Genomic DNA, 24,556 nt, shown 5'->3' on the forward strand with positions numbered 1-24,556 from the left:
GGAGAAGGGCGGGGAGGAGAGCGCGGCTTGAGCCCTCTCGGCTCCCGTCACCGCCCTCCCTCCCTCTCCCGGCACCGCCCCATCCCACCCCAGCGGCGCGGCGACTGGAGGGGAGTGCAGGGTAGCGGAGCGGCGGCGCTGCCGGGGGAGCGGCGATGTGAGTGCCGGGGGCCGGGAGGGAGCGGGCACAGCCCCTGCCCTGCGAGCCGGGGTCGGGCAGGGCCGGCGGCGTGCGGTGCGAGGGCCGGGCCGGGCCCCTGCAGGCCGTGGGGCGTTTGGGGGCAGTGGGGCTGCGGCCGTGCCCCGGCTGCGGCCGGCGACCCCCTCCCCGCTGAGCGAGGTGTTTCACTGTCGCTCCGGCCCCTCTGCTCCCCTCCGCCCTGCCGCTCTCTTCAGGTTGTTTGTTTCTGCTGCGCTGTCTTGCTCTTATCGCCCCAACACACGCCGGGCAGCTTCGCGTCCCGCCGGCGGCGCACTCGGCGTCCCTCAGCTCGGGGAGGGCTCCGGCGATGGGGCCCGTGGCCCCTCACCCTGCACCCCCTCTCTGTACCCCTTCCCCCCCTCCCTCCCTCCCTCCCTCCCTCTCTCTCCCTTGCACTCCCCCGCACTCCCTCCTGCCCCCTCTCCCCGTCCCCCCTGGCCTCCCTCCTTCCCTCTCTCTCCCAGGTCCTCCCACCTTGCGGCCTCCTTTGCCGCCTTTGGTCCTGGGCGAAACGTGAGGAAGAGGAGTGTCTGTGCCTTGGTTTTACCTGGCCATCACTACCTCCTTGAAGTCTTTAATTAGGAAATTTATGTTAATACCTGACCACGTGTGGAGGAGGGGGATGTGTAAAAATCCCCGTGTGGTTTTTATTAGGTGAGAATGGTGTGTCTATTTGTTTGTTTCTGTTACTTTTTAAGATATCCTAACTTCCCTGCTGAAAAAAAAAATCTTAAGCTGGTCAAAAATTTCTTCAGAGGTCTGTCTGTGGGGCAGTACTTGATGGTGATCTGTGTGAGCCTGTCTTGCAGACTGGTACTATGTACAGCAGTGTTCTTAATTTTAGTTATTGCTAAAATTATACCTAAACAGATTCCTGACCCAATTTACATTGCTGGTTTTTTCCTCCCTTCTAATTCTTATCACATTCTTCCTGACATAGCCCATATCCTTCTTCTGCATCTACAGCAGCAGACCTCTGCTCTCAGGAGATATTCCTGACTTCAGATATTTAACTTTTGAAGGCTGACTCAGGCAGTTCGCTTTAGGTTCCCTCTGTAAGGATGAAACATGCACCTAAGGAGTTCAATATGCTTCTCAAGTGTCTTTTTAGGATGCAAAGAGTGGTGTTTTGGAGATGACAGTTTCCATCTATTGACAGGGAGAACTGAGACAACTCTGTCTCACTATTTAGACAACTGAAGTTAGAGGAGATGACCTAGAGAATTGGAGCTCCATACATGCAGAAGACTGCCTTCCCTGATATCTTTGTGCATTCTTGTATATTAAAAGTATTTCTGGCATTGGAAGTGGTTGAGTCACTGTCCCTGGAGATATTTAAAAGATGTGTAGACACGTCGCTTGGGGACATGGTTTAGTGGTGGATTTGGCAGTGCTGGGCTAAGGGTTGGACTCAATGATCTTAAAGGTCTTTTCCAACCTAAACGATTCTGTGATTCTGTAATTTACAATTTTGAAAAGTGGTCTGGCAAAGCAGATTCATGCCAATACAGGTCAGGCTGAGCAGCTTCTGCAGACTCTCTTCTCCATGGGATATCGTAATTCATATGTAGTTCACAGGGGGCTAATATAATGATAAAAAGAAGCAGACATTTGAGTTGTGAATTAGTATTTACAGAGGGATTGAAAAAAACATAACTGACTTGAAGGCCAGAAGAGCAAAGCCCTTCAGAGAAGTGCCATGTTTCATGTGAATGAAACTCCCATCCAGTTCTACCTTGCAGGAGCTCACATATAGTCATATATTGTGTGATCTATTAGAAAGCCAACAAGCTGGGGTTGGGCAGAAGGACAGTCCCATGTACTCACTGTCAGGGGTGCTCTTTTCTTTACACCTTATTTTTAAATACCTTAAAAAAAAAAAGTTAAAGGTATTTATCTAAGAATAGTTTTTAGGGTACAGTTATTACACTATGAATGAACAGAGTTGCTGTGAATTACTGGGGAGCGTGAGTCATTAGGGACCATAGCACTGGGACCTACTTCACAGTACAAGAAAACATTTTTCACCTTCTCTGCCAATCTTAGCATTGCAATTTTAGGTCTCACCAGTACTGGGATATTTGAATTGGAATTAGCTGTTCTGGAATAGCTTCCCATGTGGAGGAGTGTCTGTTGTGAAATACATGGGATTTTTTTTTTCTTTTGTTTTCTTCTACTTCTTTCCATTACAGAAGCATTACCTTTGTTCAGAAGTACACAGTATTTCCAAATAGTGTTCAGACATCGTAACGGATTCTGTCCTTTTGAGTGGCTGTTTTAGAACAGCCACAATGTTTATGCTGAATTAATTTGCTTGTGTAGTCAAAAACTTGAATCTTACCTCACAAACCTATATTGAAGGCGATGATGCATGTAGCAGCTCCTCAGTGCTCAAACTTGCAGAAAGCTATAAGATGCTAAATTCTTGTAAAGTTTTTTGAGGTTGTAGATACTCAAACCAAAGAAGACTGCTATGCTGTTTTTTTACCCCCAAGGGCTTCTAATTTGGACATCCCTGATACAAACCCCTTGCATCCCTGCCAGATTTCAAGTCAGATATTTTAGAGCAGAGCTATTCAAAGCAAATGGTTCCAGATTTTGTTTGTACAGTCAAATTCTTTTTCATTATGTTCAGAACCACCTAAACCAGTTGTTTCTCCTCCCCCCTTAATTTCAGTACATGGTAGGAACAAAATCCTTCAGCCGAATTTCCAGGTAAAGTTCAGCAAAGCTATCTTAAATCAAGATGGCTACTTTATGAGGGTTTTTAAGCTTCCCTGTATAAGGAGAGCTGTTTGCACCACCCATTGAAACATTAATGGTACAGTAACTTGTGAGGAGAAGCACCCTGCAGGTTGAGGGTTCAGGGCCCTGGACTCCAGTACTTGAGTTACTCTGCAGGTTACTTCCTGAACGTGGTTGACAGAGCCTGTCCTTTTTGCATACTCCCAAACACATGGTTCCTGCGCTGGGATGTGTAACCCAGTCACTGCAGCATAGGCTGCATGATTCTCGTGGCTCAAGAAATGAATTGTACAGAGTATAAGTACCTGAGTTTCAGTGCTTTCTCTCTGAGTTTCATAATTTTCATATCTTTTGGAATGGTAAATTGGGCAGATGTTGTTAGTGCAAAGTTGCTTCTTGTTCTTTCTTGGATTCTTGTTCACTCTGATGTTTTAAATGAATTTCAGAAATATGAAAATTGTTTTAACATTGATGCAATTTGCACTCTGCTGTTTGCAGCAAAGACTTTGGCATCTCATTGGTTTCAAAACACCAGCTTGATGTTTGTTTCCTCCTTTTCCTTCCTTCCTTTTCCTTCAGTCCCCTAAATGTACATTCTTCTGAGTGGTGTGACCAGTAAAAGTTGAAAGAAAATCACTGTTCTTGAGGAGACACAAACCATTTGTGAGTTAGTATGGGATTTCCAAGTCTGGATGAGTCTACAGCAGCTTGTCCAGAAGTTGCCTAATACCCATCTGTATCAGTGCTGCCCTCTTCCCTGGTAGCAGGGTGCCAAGCTGACTTGCTCAGCCAGCTCTGGAAAGTTGGACTCCAAACAGACTTGGTCAGAACCCTTCCCAAGAATTAGAACTTCGCAGTAAAACTGGCACACCTCTCTGGGTCTGTCTCACCAAGCTCCCTTTTGGGAGCCATGCCTGGGGGCATGTGTGCAGTGCTGGACCTCAACCCTGCAAACCTGGACAAGGCAGATATACTCTAGACTGTCTCCTCATTTTACTGAAAGGAAGAAAGGGAGTTGTACTGGTGCTGGCTAGCTGGCCAGCTTTCTGGTCCATAGGAGACTGGCCCAGATGTAGAGCTGAAAACAAGAACCAGCCTTAACTTTACTTCTGGCAGAAGACAAGGAGTCTTAAAAGCTGTACCATTCTGACTGCAATGACTTTATGAAATAACTGTGTTTCCCATTACTTGTGGGATATAATAATTGTGTTCAATTATTCAAGAATAAAAAACATCCGTACCGCTTTAAGGGCATTTACTCTTAAGCCTGTATTTGTCAGATTGATAAAACAATCACAGACTTAAAAAATTGTCCATGGAGCCCATAAAGCATTTGTAGCATCTCAATAAAGTGGGGTTTCACTTTAGTTGCTGCTCCTTTCCAAATATTCCTCCTTGGTTTGATCTCATGGCAGCACCATTGGAGCTTTGCAGGCTCTGCTGTTGTTGTAGTGGCAGATGTTATTCAATGGATATTTCAGCTGAGCTTGTTCTTTTTTTTTACAGTGGTGTGAACTCAAGTAGAAAATATTTAAGAGAATTATTTGGTATATAAGATTAGTCATGCTCATAAGTGACAGAATTGAGATAAGTTACACAATTAATTTCATTAATCATGAAATGCAGGATTTAATGTTCTTAGGATATCTGCACACAGTACCACTTACATTTATTTCATATGTAACAATAGAGAGCCAGCTCCAGTTTTTATGAAGACCAATAGGAGATGAAGCTAAAAAACTTTATCAGGATGTGGATTTGTACTGAAGCCACAGGTGTTCTCTCAGGTTCTTCAGAGTGATTACTCTATGTATAGCTACAGTGGTTTGCAACAGATGTGGCCAGCAGGATTTAGGAAAGAAATTGGTGTAAAATAGAGCTGTGAAAATATGGTTTGTCAAATTCTCAGGTCTTGACTTGTGGTGGGTGCAGCTGTACAGTCTTAATTTTAGCACTTACATTTGATTCTTTTGAAGAGAAAGAGCCTCCTATGTTAGGTTAAACTTGGAAGAAGGCAGAGGTTCTTGCACATCCAAAACATGCAGTGAGGCTTTTTTCTAGTTTATGTTTTCTGTCAAAATTGGTCCGTTGCCATAGGAAGTTTAACCCTGCATTTAGCTGGAAATTTATTGTAGATGATGTCAAAGGATTTAGAGACAATTTATAGCTCAAGTAGGAAAAAGGTTGTTGAGGTATTTCTGAGCTTTGAATTTCTCCCTCCCACTCAGCTGATTTTCCAGCCAGAGCATTAGATTACTCAGGCTTTGCCCCAGTATGTTCAGGTATAAGTCTCAAAAAACACCTTTTAATTAAATTTGTGACTAAGCAATCACACAGTTTTAAAGTACACCGTTTAAGGATGAGTGGATTTCTGTTCAAATCAGGGAAAGCCCAGCTGCTTCCTTCTGGATTTCCAGGAAATTGCTCGAAAAGCTGTGCATTGCTAACACTCTATTGCTTATAGGTTGATACATTTTTGCAGAGTACATCCTTTGTACTTAGACTTTTAAATAAACATAGCCTCTTGGTAATTGTATTTTTGTGTGAAGCACTGGTGGGAGAGTGTATTTTGATACCTGCTTAAATTGTAGGAGTTAAGTTGATCAGGTCTGTTTCTGTAATTAAAGATCTGCTCACATGTATCTTAAGGGTTGAGGGTGCTATTGTTGTGCATGGAAGAAGTTATGGTTTTATTGAATAAGAATGTCAGGAAGTATTTTCCTTGAACTTTGTACAGTCATCTTCAGACAAAAAGCCAAGTTTCAATTTTTCTGATGTTCTCAGTGTAACCTTGAATATTTTTTTTTATTTTGTCCCTCATTCTTTCTCATTTTAACTTAAAAGCAAAGAAATCTGTTGCTCAAACGTGTTCTGCTGAATCAAAGTATTGTGTCTGTTTTTGCAAGCCAATGAGAAATAGAATTGTTTCTACGCAAGTCTCATCTGGCATTAGAAAGTGGTTTTTGTTGAAGAAACAGCCATTGGAGGTTGTTGGTTTTATTGTTAAATACTTTGATATACTAGCTTTTGAGCTCTGAAGAGTTTTCCCCAAGTTTCCTCACTTATCTAATTACATGGTTCAGAAATTCTTATATTTTTACACTGAAACATCTGAACAATTTACTACCATGTCTGTGACCCCACAGGTCAGAATCTGGTCTGGGATTCACTCTCCACAGTAGCTCAGCCTTGTCCAGAACTGCACCTTTGTGTTGCTGAGTTCACTGTGTACAGTATCCAGCATTTTTATGAAAAACAGTGCAAGTTGCACTTTTCTGACCGTTCTGTGTTTAAGTGGGGTATCTAGAGCTGCTTGTTTATCTCCGGCTTGCTTTGTCTTGTATCTCTGGTTCTTACAGCACCGCCTCACTTGTAAAAATTCTGCAGTTTTTGGAGGTCAGATGGTCAAAATCCCAGTACTGAACTGTGCTTTATGAGACACAGTTGTTAATACATCTACTCTTACTGGCTCCCCAGACTTGGTTTAAAAAAAAAAAAAAGAAAACCAAACTCTTAATATTTAATCACCCAAAGAAGATTAAATTTAGTTTCTGAAGATACATGTAAATATATACGAAAACCTGTGGCTTTGGTTATTGTTTCAGATTATATATCTTTTTTTTCTTTCCCCAGGGCCGATTACTGGAAATCTCAGCCTAAAAAATTCTGCGATTACTGCAAGTGCTGGATAGCAGACAACAGACCTGTACGATGGTCTACCATACTATGTCCATTATTTGAGATATTAGGAATTTTAATTACAGGCTTTTCACATCAGTTTTTAATACTAGTCTGTTGATGCATGGGATTTGTTTTTATAAAAATGCCTTTGTAATACCTGTGATGCTTAAAATATATTACATCAGAGCCAGATCCCCACATACAAGATGGTGTGTGCTGTTCTACTTGGCAGTACAGATATGGACTAAATATCTGACCCTGCTTATGCTTTGAGTTCTGTAACTTAACATTTGGTCTGTCTTGAAACTTTGTCTGTGCCTGTCCTTCGCTTTCATGTGCAAGTAGAAAGCAAAACCTGGTATCTGTACTGTTTGTATGTGGTAGGCACAGTACAGCCAGGCCTCTGAGCTCTTAAAGCAGGTTTCTTTCATTGCACACAGCCCACAGAAACATTACTGGGTTACAGAAGCATGTTTCTGACTTGCAGATGCCTTTTGCAGACTACTAGACACATTGGTGTCTTCCTTAGCAGTAAGTGTTGCATTCCTGACTGGATGCCAGGGGTACTCCTTGAGCTGAGCTTCCTCTGGCTTACAGTAAGATACCTAATTAGCTCACATGAGCTGCAGGTATCTTCTTGGAGTAAGTGAAGGGAAATATGTGTCAAGGGAGGGATTTGAGTAACTTTATAAAGTCTGACTCTAAACGAGATGAGTCATCCTGGGATGTGCATCCTCTGCACATCAGTTTGTGCACAGAAATTCTAGGCATCTAACATCTGAACATCTAAACATCTAAACATGAACATCTGAACATCTAAATGAGCACAGATGTTCTTATGTGAGAACCACATCAGGACTTCCACTGTTGTACCTGTCGGGAGCTTCTGAATTCCTTCTGGCTCCTACTGGATTCAGTCTTTCTGGCAGCTTTTTGGCTTGCAGACTGTTCTGTTATCCTTAGTTATCCAACTCTCCCACTTTGTCTTTTCCTCCTTCTCTCTCTCTTTTTCAGATTTTTCAACCTGCTGACTAGTTAAAATTCATGAGATGTTTGTGAAGTATAGCATAGTCTAATTAAGGGCAGTAGCTAATATTTGGAACACTAAATAACCCATATGGTTTTTAAAAGTTTGCATGAGAACAGGAAAAAAAAATCATGATGATATGTGAAAAGATAGCATGAAGAGGGAACCCAGATTCCCTGTTATTTGTCTCTAACATGTATGCTGAGCAGTATTACTTGAAAAAAATCTTATAAATATACGATGAGATTTTATTACACCATCTTGGAGTGTTACTGATTTTTCATAATTTCTCTGTTGAATGTTTCCCAGTGTTTCTGTATTCTGTAAGTGTTCTCAGAGCAGGTTACATTTAGGCTTGTTCAACAAAATTTAGTCCAACTAAATTTTAAGTAACTTAAAAGAACTGTTTAAAAATTGTATAATACATATTATTTTTCTTGGTTTTTTTCTTGCTTTGAAGAGCATTGAGTTTCATGAAAGAGGAAAGAATCATAAAGAAAATGTGGCAAAAAGAATTAGTGAGGTAACTCAAATATCTTAATTGCACAAATGCTTATTTTTACTCTCTTTCATTATCAGATTGGTTTAATTTATTCTCTTGGGTTTTTTTTTTTTTTTTGTTTTGTTTTAGATTAAAAAGAAAAGCTTGGAAAAGGCAAAAGAAGAAGAAAACATGTCAAAAGAATTTGCAGCAATGGAGGAGGCTGCAATGAAAGCATATCAAGAGGATATGAAAAGGCTTGGAATTAAGCCAGGTAGTTCGTGTAGCTGCCAGAAGATTAAAGACAGAATTGAAAGAATATTGAATAGGAAAGTTTTGTCTTAAATTAAGTTTAGGAACGAGAGAGGAGGTCTCCAGGACTGTTGCTAATTTTAAAAAAAAAAAAGAGTCTGCAAAATGCCAGTAGTAGAAGTTGTAGTACAGAATATTTATAGGTATGGCATCCTGTGATCCATGGAACAATCAAATTTGGAGCAGAAAAATTAAACAATGTGTTAACAGAAAATTAGGCTGTAGTTGGTACTTTGAATCAGCAGTGCAGCTTCCTTTGATTAATTTAATGTTTCACTTTTGCCAGTTGGAGGCTAAAGTTCCTATGAGTAGGAGAGGTTGGATTCCCACTGGTGTCAAACAGTGGAGATGAGAATCTCCTAGTCAGCTTGCAGCTCAGCAAGTACCTTTGTTCTGTACACTGAAGATATATTATCCTTTAAAAACAAGTTTGTAGTTTCAGGTTTCTGTAGAAGCTGTCTTTTTCGTAACTCGTTTAGTTTCTCTTTTGTTGTCGAGTTAGACCTCAGTGCTCCTTATGGTTTTTCTCTTTGTTACTCATCATTTTAAATTCGGACTTTGTTATGATGTTATAGTAGTGCAACAAGGCAAGATTCTCTTTAATATAGTTTTTGAAGTGTACTTGCTATGAGTATAATACTAATGATTTTCACTCATTAATGAAAATACTCGTAAGAACGAAATTTCCTATTTTCTGTTGTGCAAGAGTGACTAATATTTAAGTTCAGAATAGTACTCTTTTTTTAAAGGGTATTATTTCCTTTAAGATGATGTAGGTTCCAGTTCAACACAGAGTAAAATGCAGAGCAACACAGTGGAAACTAAAGGAAAGAAAGAAAAGAAAGAGAAGAAAGAAAAGAAAGAAAAGAAAAAAAAGACATCTCAGGATGCCTCAATGCCACCAAAAATTGATACGAAGGAGTGGGTGCAAGGATTATCTCCTGAAGGCTATACATACTACTACAACACAAAAACTGGAGGTAAAAGCTACTGAGGAGCAAGTGCAGATATAATTATTGGATACAAGTGAGAAAAGACTGTCTGCATTTCTTTACTCCTCTGCTCTTTCAGTAGTAAGCTGATTATTGAAATGTGAACACTTAGATGGAATTCTGGTATTTAACATTTGAGACTTGGACATCCAGAATTTCAGACTGGTTTTGCTGTTGATTAATAATGGAAGAATGCAGTAATTCCACAGTTTCTGGAAGTGTTTAGCCTGCCAGGGGTTAAGTATACAAAGATAGCTGTGTTCTTCCCCAAAGAAGCTTTGTGATCAGGAATGTGAAATAAACTGATTGTGTCTTTCCACATTTACAGGATTTATCTGACTTCTCTTGAGGAGCTGTGTGTTGTGATCTACTTTAGAACATAAAAGCAACCCTCTTTTATCATTAATGAGAATGTTACAAACTGTTTCTTATAAATTTAAGGATTGACATTAGTATTTGCTGTAGCCTTTCATCATTTCATTTTATTTTTTTCTTTAAAACCAAAAATCCTGGATCTCTGTATCAGGCCTAGTAATAGAGTCTGGAGGGTTGTTAGTGCTAGTAAAGCCAGCTGCAATTATGATACTTTGGTTTATTGTTCATACCATGGTTTGGTCAAGAATTATTTATATTCCAGTGAGGTGTATAAATATTTTTTTTTATTATTTGTTTCTATGTGTATACACATCAGTGTCATATCCTTTAGATCTGTTTTTAGTAAAGATTATTAAATATAAACCAAATTGAATGAAATATGCTTTTGTTTTTTAAGAATCACAGTGGGAGAAACCTAAAGGATTCCAAGGCAACTCTCAAAACTCACAAACGGTAATCAAATTATTCATATTTGTATTTGTCCTTGTAAACACTTAAATAATCGAACCAATTTTCAAGTCCTCTGGCTGTGGAAAATAAATTTTTTGCCCTTTGTAAACTTAGGAAAACATAATTTGAATATGTAGAATAATTTATTATAAACTGCAGTTTTACTATAGAAATCCTATTTGGCTAATTTCTTTGTCCAGGGAAGAGAGGTAATTACTGGTGGTTGGGTTCCTGCAGAATATACTTTTTTATACTTCAGCACATAAAATTGAAAGCTTTGAGGAAATTCTGAATAAATTCTGTTAAACCTTTTTTGAATGAAATGTAGTTATAAAAACTAAATATTACACAGTTGAAATAGTTAAGCCTTTATCTGAGGCAACACTGAGATTGCATTGTCAGGTAGTTGAAAAGAAAAGAATATCCATTTTTTGTTTGCTTTACCATACAGTTACATAATAAATTGTGTTTTTCCTGGTTTTCTTATGATCATGGAACCTATATGCAAGCAATTATTCATCATAATTAGTCATTTAGTATGTTACTTAATTTTTCTTATTTGAGGCACAGAAAAACTTGTGGAATAGTCCAAAGGCAGAAACATTTCTTATTATTATTAATGGGTTTTCCTGTGATACTTACCACTCCAGGATTTTTGTGCTTTGCAGCATTAAAAATGGGATTTTTCCAACACTCCTGTGATGTTACGCTTCCCTGTTTTCAAGATAGGTGTCATATGTACACTATGATTTGATGTCAGTTTTGTTTGGTTTGCCAGTGTTGGATTTTACACTAGAGTTCAAAAAAACCTGGTGTTTTCAGAGTGCTTGACATTCTGTAGCTCTGTATCATCACATGATGTGCTACTCTGGCTTTCTGATTTCCTTGTCCTGTGGGTTTGCACAAGTTGTTAAGCAGCACTTCAACTTTATCTTTTCGGTCAAGGCATAGCATTGCGATATTTAAAGCCAGTCTTACTGTAGCCTTCCACTGAAAGAGGTGGTCCTGAAACTAATCTTGTTTGGTCCTTGGGACGTATTTACCCTGACAGTGCACTAGTTCAGGCAGTGAATGCATCAGTTTAGGTTAGTGCTTTGGAGACTTACTTCCTTGCTATCAGCATTCTGAATAATCAGAAAAAATGCCAACGTGGGGAGAGCAGATTGGGGGGGAGAAGGCACTCCCTTCTTGGCAACAATTTGAAGTTAGCTCATCCTAGCCATATCAGAAGCACACACCTTCAGCCCCCAGTATCTTAACACCACACAGCTGTATTTTGCCTTTCTTCCCTCACCCTGCTCAGTGACTTCGTCCTGTCTTGAGTTATTTTCACTATGGCTAAAAACAAGCATTTGATTGCTCCTTTATTTAGTCTGAGCTAAGGATATTGGGAACATTCCAGATCTCTAACAAGGACTCACTGCCCAGAAATTAAAAGGCATGCTTGCAATATATTGTGCAGTTGAGATTCAGGAGCCCTTCTGGTTTTACAGCACATTAGGTTGTTGTTCAGACTTGGTAAGAGGTGGGGAGAACAGAGTAATGAAGGGGCATGTTGAAGACTACCTATAAGCAGTTAAACTGACAGTGTCCTTGTTAGGATTTATGTCATGGGACGCTCAGTGTGCCTAGTGTCAGATATTGACTGAAAACCTCTAACCAACGGGTCTACAATGCTCAGGATCTAATTCTTTAAAAAAAAAAAAGTTATACTTAAGACTGGTTTTTTTTTTAATCTTCTTTATACTTAAAATAAACTTTCCTTTTGCTTCTTTTGTCAAAACCAGCACACTGAAACTTCTAAGGGTGAAACCTTGAGGAAACTTGATTCTGAAGGCTTTTCTTGCCTTTGCTCTGAACTTGCCAGTACAATTTTTTTTGTGTTTACAGAGTGGGTGCAAGAACTTCAGCTTCTGATTTTTATTGTGTTTTTATTTAAAAACCCAGCAAAGTTTTAATAAGAGTGTTAAGCAAATGTATAGATGTGCAAAAGCCTGTCTGTATATCTCTGTATACACACAGACATTTATTAGTGCCAAAATAATGTATGGTGAAGTTGCCCAACACGGAGATGGCCGTATTGGTGCTTAAGGAGCAGGGAAGTAGTTGTGTGGGTAAGAGGTGATGGAAACCAGTTTCTTAAGGAAAATGTTAGGGCATGGGTAATGACTGATTATATAGCTGTAGCTGATTCTGGAAAAAAAATTTACATATCCACAAAGATATACCAGCAAGTTGTGCCACATTTCATGTTTATTTATTAATCAGTAGGGGAAAACAGTGCATTGTTGAAATTGGTGCTTTAGTAAAGAAGTAAAATTATTGGCATGCAAAGTTTGATTCTATAATTATTTGTCGTAATGTTCTGGTTTGGAATAAATTTTTATTTGTTTGTGTATATTTAATTTGTGATAGAATTTATTGGTACTGGTTTTCTGTAGCCCTCACAAAGACCTGAGTCTCCCAGAGAATTTTTTCAGCAGCCTCCACTAAAGACAATGACACAAATAGGAAATTACAGCCTCAGGGGTGAATACTTTGGAAAAAACCCAAACGTAAAACAATGGCCTATATAATAATTTAAACTGTGTGGCAACATCTATTATACAGCCTCATACTAATTATCCACTGTTTGAAAAATAATTGTGTATTGCATTTGCTGTATTTTAAGTTACGGAATTCCATCTCATTGGAGTCGAAGGGAATACTTTCTAACAGCGTTAGGGGTTCAAGCTTTAAACCAGTAAGATGATCACAGACTAAAGGTACTTAGGAATTGAATAGATTTATAAGTGATGCTTTGGCTGATCCTGAAGACTTTTTCATGAGCTCTCCTGTATCTTTTTCCTAGGGAGCAGAGTGGGTAGAAGGTGTCACTGAAGATGGTCATACCTATTACTATAACACACAAACTGGAGGTAAGGAGAGCTTCCTTTCCAGTTAAGCTCTATTTCAGGAGAGAGCGTTTTCAGAAAAGCTTTTTGTTTTGCAAATAACTGCATTTTTTACTAAGTTTTGTATTTTTTAAGCTGCTGTCTTAGTTGAAATAAAATAGTTGCTTAAGTCAGCACTGCCTTTATAGCTGCATTGTCAGTCATAGCGCCTGGACATTCAACTTGTAATTCTAAACTAGGCATTCTTCTTTACTACATATATATTGAAATTACAATTTGGAAACTAGAAAGGGGAAGGATTTTGTGTTGACAGGCATATAGGACTGAATAAGAATCTCCTAAACTTTTCCTCTTGCTGATGTAGCATTGATATGGAAGTCCAGAATCTTACCTCCTACTTCTTTTTCCCTTTTTTCCCCTACATGGGGAACTTCGTGGTAACTTCCTCAGAATAGCATCTGCTTTCTAAATCTGTTTGAATCATTTTAAGGTCAATGATGCCTCTCTGGAGAGCAAGTGATTTTTATGCTGGCTATGAATTTTCCTTCTGCAGTTGGGTATGAAGTGGCATTGCTAATGATGCCAAGAATAGGGGAAAACAGAACAAAACAAAACAATCCAAAACCTTTCAGTTCTTCAATGGGCCATTCCCCTGCCCAAATGATTTGCAATTTCTTTTGAAAAGGAAGAGAGATGTTGGTTATTTTTAAACATTGCCTTCCAACTTTAAATACATTTTATGACTATGTTTGCTGTTCTTTTAAGTACTTCATGGACATATGACACTTGGGAAGAATATGTTTCTAATCGTCACATTTGGCAGAATTTTGGCTTTTGAGATTGCAAGTTGATCCCTTTTTTTTAGAGCTGTAAGTAAGAGTCTTGGGATTGCTTTAAAATTACTTCTCTGTTCTGTTAACAGTAATCCCATCCTCTGAAGACAAGACAAATTTTTAACTGATACAAATAGCTAAAAGTGTCTCATGTCAGACACGTAGCTTAGGGGACTGATGGCTCCAGGCTTGGTGCTACGAGTCGTGCTTTGGGAGGCTGCACCTACTCCACTCTGTCCCTGGGAAAGTGAACTTGCTCAGTTACTAATCTGAAGCAGGTGACAGCAATACCCTTAAGAGACTGCACTGTTCATGCAGCAGCCATTCGTTGCCAGTTTCTTACGTTTTACTTCTTCAAGATACATCTAGGCACTTACATGTTGTGTTGTCTGCAGTTAGGAAAAAGAGTAGGTTTTTTTACATCTGAAAGCTTATATAAAATTCTAGACTGAAAGTTGGTGTACTTTTGCCTTATTCTTACTAAAACCAGTTTTAAGACCATTGAGTCAACTTTCATTTAAATATTTCTTCTCAGTATATTTACTGGAATGCTACTTTTAAATTGAAAATGGGGATATATGTGTATGTTCATATTCTGTACATACTTCCATGTCTTTTCAGGTTGATGTTTGTATTTCCTTGTTTGCTTGAGAGCTCTTTTAACTTGAGACCTAACGTTACCACGCAAAGTAGCACTTGAAAGGGGTCTAGCTGCCTGGAGACCTGAGGCTTACAGTTACCATTCTTTGCTTTATCCTGTCTTTATAATCACTGAATAGCTCAAATCAAATAGGCACATCTAGAGGGCAATAAATTTATTTGTCTGTCCTGTGTAAGGATGAGAGGGACCACAGTCTTGTGGGTCACGGTTCACCATGTGTGATATTTTTTGTAAGAGCTAATTAAAACAAGCTTTATCAGCAGTGAACTCAGCTGTCATGACTGTGTCTCTGCTGGGAAGAAATGTTATCTTTCTGATTATGGTTATTAAAACAAACGTACCAAACAAAGGCAAAAGCCTTTTGCTAAATTATTTGCTGTATTTTTGCATAAGGCAGCACTGCTTCTGAAAGGTTATGTTGTCAAAGCAATAACAGATCAAAATGAGAAGCATAAATAATGTGGTTGTTCAAATGTCTTGGACAGTATCCACATGGGAGAAACCGGATGGTTTTGTTTCCTCTTCAAATGAGAAGGGTCAGCGTGACAAGCCTGCTGAAACAGCGTCTGAATCAGACTCAGAAGATAGTGAGAATGAAGCAGAGAGTCCAGAAACAAACTTCAAGGTAGGTTTTTTTCAGATTTCTTTTGCATACATGATCTTATACTAGAAAATTATAACTGTATCTTTTATGGTTTTTTGGTAGGCTGTACTCACTGAAAGGAGATTTGAACATGTGACTGAAAGTAAAATTTTGCACTTCTTAATAAAATGAATCTTTATTCAATTATTTGGCTCATTAGTGGCACTGTTACAGAATAGAAAGCATGATCTTTCCTTCAGCTCACCAGAAGTATCTTGAATTCTACAAAAAATGTGATGTTCTCTGAGAAAGGTCACCGTCATCTCTCTGAAATAATCCGCAAAATGGTTTGGATTTCAGTGTGAGGATGACTTCAGCCTTTCATTGGTAAATGTGACTGCCAATAGACCTTCAGGGAATGCTTTGGACTGAAAATGGCATGGTTGTAGTTTCCTTATTAAATTGAGAAAAAACATAGACAGTTCATAGTACAAAATCTCTATCAATTACATATTTAAAACATAAATTTAAGATAAAGGGTGTGATAATGTCTCTGGTTGGGTTAGATGGTTTGCCTGCAGCTGGTAATTCAGAATGGACAGAGACAGTTTAAATACAAAATGTATTCCTAGACAGGTGTTAATTGTAAAACACATCTTTTTGTATCACTGAATCATTATAAACTGCTACCAGGTATTAGCAATAAAGTGTGTGCATCTGCACGTAGAGAAAGTTGCATGTGAATTTTTTCCCCTTTATTTTAAGATATGCTAAGCTTTGTTTTCAGGTCAGTTTGTGAGTTTGATAACTTCAGCCTTGGTAGATGGGATTTTCCAACTTGAACTTCTTGTAACATTCAAGATTTTTTTAAAATCTATAAAGCTCAAGAAGAAAAATTTCTAGATACCACAATATGAATTTATTTTTTTAAGTTACCCTTGGTTGAAAAATGTGAATAGTAGATAATAAGTAGATAATAATAGTAGCAAACTAAAAGATGTAAAATAAAGCTACATTATGTTTTTATTTAGGCATTTTTGCTTAAGATGGGTTTTTTCCTCTTTAGAGGAAAGGAGATAATGGTGAAGAATCAGAGGAAGGGAAAAAATCTCCTAAAGCTAAAAAGTTAAGCCCTTATGGGAAATGGCGAGAAGTTAAGTCAGAAGAAACCGTGGATAAAGAGGAGAGTACATCAGCTTCCCAAGAAACCTCTAGTGATGGATCTAACAAGACCAACCCTTACGGAAAATGGAAAGCACTTAAGGAAGTAGGGGAAGAACAAGAAGAAGAAGAAGAAGCAGGGTGAGTATCTTTTTACCATCATTATTTTCATAATGTTGTTTTCAAGAACTGAAGCTTGTTCATCTGAATTCTGGCAGAATTAGCACAGCTGTGATTGGAAATGTTGCCCAAATACAATTCTTTTCACAGTGATTATTTTAAGTAATAGCTCTCCATTACAGGTAGAGGTAGTGTTTTGGTTTTTGTGCAGAAGTTCACCATGAGTACAAAGTAAATTGAAGTGATTTAAGAATCAGTCATGCACTGTTTTTTCAGAGACTAAGTATCAAATATTTAAATGTTGTTACTCTCAGCTTATGTTCCTTAACATCATCTCCTTCAACAATCTGGTTCAGCTGCCCCAGGAGCTCCTATGATCTCTCATTCTCTTTCTCTCTCTCCCTCCCGTGTCAAGACCAATGAACTGCAGATGTTTTCATGAAGTGCATCTGATCAGAAGGGTTGTTTTGTTTTTCTGCATAATGCCTGAGGTGGATCTTTTTTGTTTTTTTTTTTCCCTTGTGAAGTATGCTCTTTTATTGTCCGCTTCTTGTTGTGGGTCCCACAAGGAGTCTGGCAACAATAGGCTTTGGAGAATGAAAAGAGTATTCTTCCTTCTGCTTACTCCATTCTCCAACATTTTAGTTCTAAATTATTGAGCAGGTAGACCTCCAAGAGTGTTCATATGAAATTAAGCACTGATGCACTTCTTGTTACGTGAATATTATCGTCCCCACCTCCTGTATTGGGCCAGCTAAACTGCTCGTTGACTCCTGAGCTGAAAAATTCTTTTGGGTTTTTGGAAAGCACTGCGTAGTAAAAAGTGCTTTCATCTATTGAACCTCATAGACCAGTCTGGACTTTAACAGGCTTGAGATGAGCACACGTGTCAACGAGACAAATGCAGTTGTTCATTATTTTCTTTAAATTCAGTCTAGGCACGGTGCCAACCACTTCCAGGAGGTTTACATTTTTGGGATACTGCAACAATCACATTTTCTTGACTTGACATCATTCTTGTGGCGCCAGTTTGGGTGCTTGAGCGGATCTGTGTCTTCCCAGAAGCATGGGACCCCAAACTGGGCATAGTACACGAGCTGGCATCAGACTAACACTTGGTAGCAGCAGAAGTATTCTTGTATGGATTGGCCAATATCTCTGCAGCAGTGTTGTGCTGGTGTGATAGCTGTGATTTAGGTAACTTCCTGCCAACTCTTCGGTTCTTCTTCTGCATATGTTTGTGCCACAGGTTATCCTTGTGGAACACGGTGTTTTGCTGCTGACCCCTTAAAACAGATAGGTGATTTTCAGTTGATGTCTTTGTTTTGTTTGGACAGTATTGGCTGTGATCCTGCCCTCCAAAGGCACCTCTCCCAGTTTAGGGTCACTGTCTGATTTGGTAAGCTGGGTCTCTCTTCTGTCATGCAGTCCCTTCAGGATGGATGCTTGAGGAAAACAGCTCAGCAGTGTTTTGGCAGTGAACCACTGCTATTACTCACTGTCTACTGTCTTTCAATATTCTTAAATTTACAGACATACAGCCCTGTTATCTCTTGCAGCACTGTTGACAGGATGCATGCTTGGGCCATGCTGTAAGCTCTGTACAGAATGAGGTGTTAGTTTGTTACTTTTTACAGCAGCCCACACAGAAGAAACAAAGAACATGGGTTTTTTTCTTGATGCCTGTCATGATGATGACTAGAAGACTGCATCTAGCTCAAAGCTGTTTTGTCAAATAAAAATAGCTGTTGCTGTCTGCAATACACCATGTTGTTTTCTCCATGTACATTAACCCTTTTAAATTTTCCTGTCTTGTCCCAGTGAAAAAGTGGACCTGGAGCTTCCAAGTACAGAGAGTGACAATGTGGCAGCCCCAGTGCTAGAGGATCCAGAAGAGGAAACAGTGATATTTAGGGAGAAGACAGTCACCTCCCTTGGAGACCTGACAGAAGGGGTGCCTACATTTAAGAAGAGGAAATTTGAAAATGGAAAATCTAGAAACTTAAGACAAAGACTAAGTGATCAATAATACTTAACAAATCATTTTAGATTCTGTTTAAGCTAGAGTGAATCAAAAGTTTAATATTTTGAACAGGCTTTTATAAAGAAAATATTGGATAGAAGTTAAGAGTTTATAGGTATTAAAACATATGTGAGTTTAATATTTTTTTATTTTATTATGATGTGATGGGTTTTGGAATGGAAGTTTGTGTTAAATTACTTATGCAATATTGTAAATACATGTATTCTTTATTTTAACCATGCCATCCAAGTTGTATTTGCTCTGTGTGTGCTGTTTTAAATACATTTCATTAGGTTTTTTACTCCTTTTCTAAGTATGTGAGAATGTAGTAATCCTTAATGTGACAAAAATGAAGCAGACCTTTTATTTTTAGAGAGGAACTGGATCAATAGCATATCATAGTAAAATCATCCTTCAAGATTGTTTATGTGGTGTAGTTTCTCCACTAATGAGTAAAATATTGTGCTTACTAACCTTTGTCTGGTCGCTTGCAAAAGAGTGGGTGGTGAGACTGCCAACATTTCAAACTGATCATTTGGGAGCTGTTTTTAGAAGAGTTATTCATATCAGTGCCACCCATTCCAAATAATGTTCTGAAAAATTATTTGTGTATGTGCATGATAAATGTATTACACCTCTGCAGAAGATTTAACCCTGATGAATCCTAACTTGTAGTAACAGCACCAGAGCCACCCGTTGGAGTAGACATTTCTGTCATGTTTTCCTGTCTCCTTTCTTGTCGTCTACTTGAATTTTTCCTTCCTTTTACTTACCAAGTTTTCTTTTTTAGTCTTGCTTTCTTTTTGTCTCTTTCCCAGCAAAAAACCACTTGCCTGATACTTTAATGAAAAAATACTTTAGAGACTTGGCCCTCCTACAGCATACAGGACCATTTTTGAGGTAGTTGTGTTTTTTCTGTTGATAAGAAGTGTGTGTTTTAGGGTTGCAGTGTTTGATAAACTGAGAGAGCCTAAGTGTATTGAAGCTTCATCATTCTCAGTACCATAGGGGAGGAAAGCAAAAGATCAGCAGAGCTGATGGCAGTAGAGTCCAAGATGACTTTGACATTTTCTTAAGGATTGTAGATTTGATTTCTTCACTTGGGATTGGTCTGCATTTAGCATCACCAGGATTCGTTGTCTGTGTAAGAATATAGCAGCACTCATTGCTCCTCTAGCCATCAAACAGTGAACCATAAAGGTCCAAATAATGAATCTGTTAAAAAATGCTTCTCTATTCTTAAAGCTTGCAGTGTTTTGTTCAGGAGAGTCTCAGTCAAAAAAAAAAAGGAGTGCAGTTAAGATAGTTGTCAGGAGTCCAGCAAAATAGAGTTGGTAACTGCTGAGCTTGAATTTCTTTGAGAATACAACTATTAATCTATTGGATCAATTGAGAAAGGAGTGCAAGACAGGGAATCTGGCTTATTGTGTATTACAGTGGAAGCTGAAGTCCCTTTTTCTATTCTGTGACTTTTACTCTATGTTTAGAAGAAAATTAAGTATTGTATTTAAACCCATGCATTTCCTTGGCTTCCTCGGGGTTGCTGTATTTTGTCTGATGTTTGTTCTGATAAATTTCAATGTGTACTGTAATATCTGACCCTGGATTACCATTTAGAGATGCAGGACACATGCAGGATGCTTCAAAGTCTTAGATACAGGAATGTACAACATGTACTCCAAGGAGAGACTTTCTTAATCAGATTTTTTAGGAGATGTTCTTATTTGACCATTACTCCGGCATCCAGGAGCCTGCTCTAACTTGAAGTCTTGTTGTGTTTGTGGCCAGTTTACTCTTCCAATTTACACAAGTCCTGCCCTTGAGCTAAGTAGATTTTCTTCATCTTGAATCCATCTCATCTTCTCTCTTTGAAATCACAAACAAAGTCCTTGTGTGACAGGACCTTCAGTGTTCCACCAGTGCTTCTCTTCACCCTTTCCAGCCTGAGTCTGCCTGGACTACGCTTGCCTAGATGGGTTTCCCTGGGCTAGTTTACCTCAATTAAGGCCATGTGTGATGTCACCAATACTTCCTTATCATATTGGAAGTAACTCTTGATATGTCCCTAAATCTCATTTGCCTTTCACATGACCCCATCATGCTGTCTGCTGTGGGCACCCTTACCAGTGACCTACCACTACATCTGATTCTCTCTGCTCCTTTGCTTTCACCAGCTGCTGAGTTACCAGCTGGTCATGCTTTCATTTCAAGCACAATTCTTTTTCTTCTTAGATGTATTTTTGTACTGCTGTACTCCTCCTCCTTCTGTTACTCCAAGCCTAAAGTGTATACATTTCATTATGATTTCTGAAAAGTTATTTTTTGTTTGTTAGTACAGTTTTATCAAGTAGTGCAGGGTTTTTTTGTAGGCTTCACTTTTAATATCCTCTGAGGAGGATAGCTTTCCTCTTTTAGTGAGGTACCCAAAATATTAGCATCTTTCCTTTAAAAAGTTTCATCACTTTGAAGTGGTCACAGGCAGTGATTTAAGATACCTGTAACTAAATCTCTCGAGCAGATGTTTAAAGACATCTGAAAATGAGTGTTCAAAACTTGTTTCCTTGTGGAGCTGCTGTTAGTTGTAATATGAACCAAAGGTCTTTGTATTGTGTTAAATAGACAAACCAGAACATTAGGAAAAAAGATTAATAGTTTTCTTTGCTCACAGCTAGTAAAGTTAGTTTAAATACCATACGTGTGGTTTTAGCTGATGTGACTTTTAAAGCCTGCATTTCACAAAGAAATAACAGCACTTTGCTCTCCACTACCTCTGAAAGTCAGAGACCAGTTAATTCTTTGTTCTTAAGTTACAAAAAGGGCCAGTTGAATGAATTTTGATATATCTGAAGCCGTTGTTTAATTTTGCACCATGCTGTCATTCAATTTCCTTGCTGTGTATCTAAATCAAATATTTCTTGCTCTACAAAAAAAAAAAATACTGTCTTGTGTGAGATTTAAGGCAGACGCTGCTTTTCCAGGACATCTGTTTTGCACAGATCTCTCTCCCTTCTTTCCTATCTCCATGCAAGTCTTCTGCTTTTGGATTTTGCTTGTAGGAACCCTCTAGGTATTGCCACAGTTATGCTCCTCATCTGCTAACCCTTCTTTGGGCTGCACTGCCTTTTGACAAAGGAATGTTCCTTTTGCTGTTTCGGCAGAGTGTTTTCTTTTCTGGCTGATGTATTTTCTATCACACTGTGGTTTTTTCTGCTTGCCTGCTTTTATTGCAAGCTCCTCGAGTGAGGACTACACCCTTGGTTTTATATGATGTCATAGACATTATTAGCAATATGAGAGCCAGAGAGCAGGGGGCAGTCATTGCAATTTCTGATAATGATTTCTTCTGTGTGGTTTCGAGCCAGTCAATTCACTGCTCTGTATTTTTCTTTCCTCGCCTCATGTTTTCATCCACCTTGTCTGTTTAGAAAGGCAGCTTCACAGTGTAAGATTTGTGTGTGTTTTTACAGCAAGGCCTGCCTGAAGTTGGTGATGCTCTTACAAGCAAACATAATTGCATATATGGAAAAAAGAAAAATTATTTTGTTGGGCATTTGCTATGCCAGGAGCTGTGCAGAGACCACTCAATTTTACCCATGTTATAGAATAATCCTTGTTCCTATTTAGGCTAAAACATTTTAATCCTTCACCTGGGGATTTGCAAATTGAAATCCACACTTTCCTAAAAGAGTAAAGTTTTGTTTGACCCTCATAGATAAAATCTGCCTGCAGCATCATCCAGTCCCAATATTCAGTTTTAGAAGTGGGAGGGCTGATCATGACATGGATCTGAGTTAAATTCACTAACCTGTGCATGTATAAAATATTTCTTTTTTTTCCTTCCCTGAAAGAGATTTTATTTCAGTGCAAATTGTGGCATCTCAGAAAGGGAGTAAAAAACTATTTCATGCTGCTTGGTTTCTTTGATTTGTTTTTTGAGTTGTGTCTCCCCTTTTTTAGTACTTTTCTTATTATTGCTGTCTTCCTCAAATTGTCTTCCTCCAGTATTCCCAGATATGCAAATCTCTGTATCACCACTGTGCCGTGTTTCTGGTGTCCTCCACCTTCTCCCCTGCTCTGCCGAGATTTCCAGAAAGCTTCGTGTTCTTCTGCAGCCGCCCACCATGTGTCCAGGTCCTGGCTCCCACGAGCGTTTCTGTTGCCTGTTTGCACTGTGCCCTGAAGAACCCTCTCTGTTTTCCAACAACACACAAGCTATTTCAAGACTTGACTACATGTGCTCTTTTGATTTCCTTGATAATTCCTTTTCCCAAGACTCATTCCATTCCTCGTACAGGGCTTGCAGCCCTTAAATCCTTCTGCTTGTTTGTACAAAAGCTGTCTGTATACCTCCTGCTATCAGCTGTGGCAACACTTTGGTTCTGTTTTGTCAGCCAGACCTCTTCAGTCTCTCTTCTAGCTACCTCTTAAGACCCCCAGCCTTCTACCTGGTAAATTATTTAACTTAGAGATTGTGTTAACCATTTGTGTGATTAACAGGTTTAGCTTTGTGAAATGTTTCAGGATAGAACTTGAATAAAAGTTTCTGTACAAAGCAAAAAGTGTTGCGAATTATAATCTCAAAAAGGCTAAATTTGCCCAAGAGGATTCCCAGAGAGCCAGGTTCCAGAGATTCCTAGAGAATTTGGGGAATTCCCAGGATTCCCAAAAGCATATTTGATTTTTCCTGTAAAACCAGAAATAGCCTATGTTAAAAACCAGCAGACAGCATTGTACAGACTACAGGCTGGAGACAGTGGATTTTAATGGCTTGCTTGGGGTGATTGAAAAGTATTTGTTTTAGTTTATAAGTAATATCTGCAGAGTTGAACAGCTGGTTTCTCTTGAACTGCTTCTCAGTTGCAATTACAAAATATTGCAAGCTCTTGAAGTGGAGTTTATATAAAAATACTGAATAAAGCTTTCATTTGAACAATCTGTGTTACCACTGTGCATCTGTTCAGGGGGTTTAGGGCAGCCTAGGAGATTTAGGGGTGCATATTCTGTTCAAAATGGGGCCCGAGGTAAACATAAACTAAAGTAGGTCTGTAAGTATGGAAATGCTTCTTAAGAGAAATACTTGTATTTTGTGGCTACCAACAGAGTGTCTGTGTGCATTTCCTGTAGCGCCTTAAGCAGTAACTGGAAATTGGTTTATTCTGTGCATCAATTATGAGTAAAAAAACCCTGAGTTTAAATTTTTAATTTAAAAATTTTTAACTGAGTTCAGGTTAAGGTTTGTTGCAGTTACTATTAGCAACATTCAGAATAAAGCTGAATATATGAGCTTTTTTTAATATAACTGACTGTGATTCAGTATTACATATTTGCTGGCCTTAGGAACAATGAGCAGTGCCCTGAGAGTCAGATACACACTCGATGACTCAATGAAAGCAATTGAGGTGAGGTACCCGGGCTGCCCTCCTCTTGCAGAGGGTAAACATCCATCTCTCCACTGCCATGAAAGCGCTACTTCCAGGCACAGGCAGCTTTTGTCTGGCTTCCTTCCTGGCTGGGTAAGACGCTGCTGTGTGAGACCTCAGCAGAGAAATGAAAGAGATCCAGGACTCCATTTCATACCAATCAGCAGGATCTGCAGAGCAGTGAAGCCGGTGCCTTGCACGAGCTGTAACATGACGTCTGTGGGTAAGGTCTCGGTTCCCCAGATGGTGCTGAGGGGAAGCCAGGCAGAGAGGTGGTAGTTTATGTTTGTTGTAACACTATTTGACAAGGAAAGCTGCAGAAGGCTGTTTTTAGCAGAGGAACCTCCTCTTGCTCTCTTGTGCTGTCCCCCGGGGCTGTTTTGTTTCTCCCCAAGAAACTGTTTTCCCTTTCCTCCCTGTGCTTTGTTACTGTAATTTTTCCTGCTACTGATTTCACTGCTGAAAGTCCTGACTGCTTGTAGGAGCCAAAAAGCCCAAGCCGAGATATTCCATCCTGAAAACATCTCAGAAATAGCAGTGTTGTGCCACACATCCATTCCTTGAGGACAGCTGCCAGGTCATGGTCAAACAATCTC

General features: G+C 39.1%; 2 protein-coding genes across 8 annotated transcripts in view; one reads left to right on the top strand and one right to left on the bottom strand.

Moving 5' to 3' along the window:
- Positions 1-750, bottom strand: part of ELF1 (E74 like ETS transcription factor 1) — an 89,807-nt gene extending 89,057 nt beyond the window's left edge. The window contains exon 1 of the mRNA XM_069009624.1: positions 677-750. The gene's annotated coding sequence lies outside the window, so the exon portion shown is untranslated. The remainder of the gene's footprint in view (positions 1-676) is intronic.
- Positions 63-23,473, top strand: WBP4 (WW domain binding protein 4). Of its 7 annotated transcripts, none has more exons than XM_069009679.1 (10): positions 63-157; positions 6,581-6,653; positions 8,116-8,178; positions 8,287-8,413; positions 9,216-9,428; positions 10,213-10,268; positions 13,117-13,183; positions 15,139-15,278; positions 16,303-16,538; positions 18,339-23,473. In XM_069009679.1, coding segments are annotated over exons 1-10 (1,185 nt in total). In that variant the 5' UTR covers positions 63-155; the 3' UTR covers positions 18,547-23,473. The 7 variants fall into 7 exon arrangements, with proteins under 7 accessions (XP_068865780.1, XP_068865802.1, XP_068865796.1 ...); XM_069009660.1 differs by lacking the exon at positions 63-157 and adding an exon at positions 779-856; XM_069009669.1 differs by lacking the exon at positions 63-157 and adding an exon at positions 779-856 and having other exon boundaries at positions 8,287-8,410.
- Positions 23,474-24,556: the final 1,083 nt, after the last annotated feature.

This window comes from Aphelocoma coerulescens, chromosome 1, assembly GCF_041296385.1.
Source record: "Aphelocoma coerulescens isolate FSJ_1873_10779 chromosome 1, UR_Acoe_1.0, whole genome shotgun sequence".
NCBI classification, from domain to species: domain Eukaryota; kingdom Metazoa; phylum Chordata; class Aves; order Passeriformes; family Corvidae; genus Aphelocoma; species Aphelocoma coerulescens.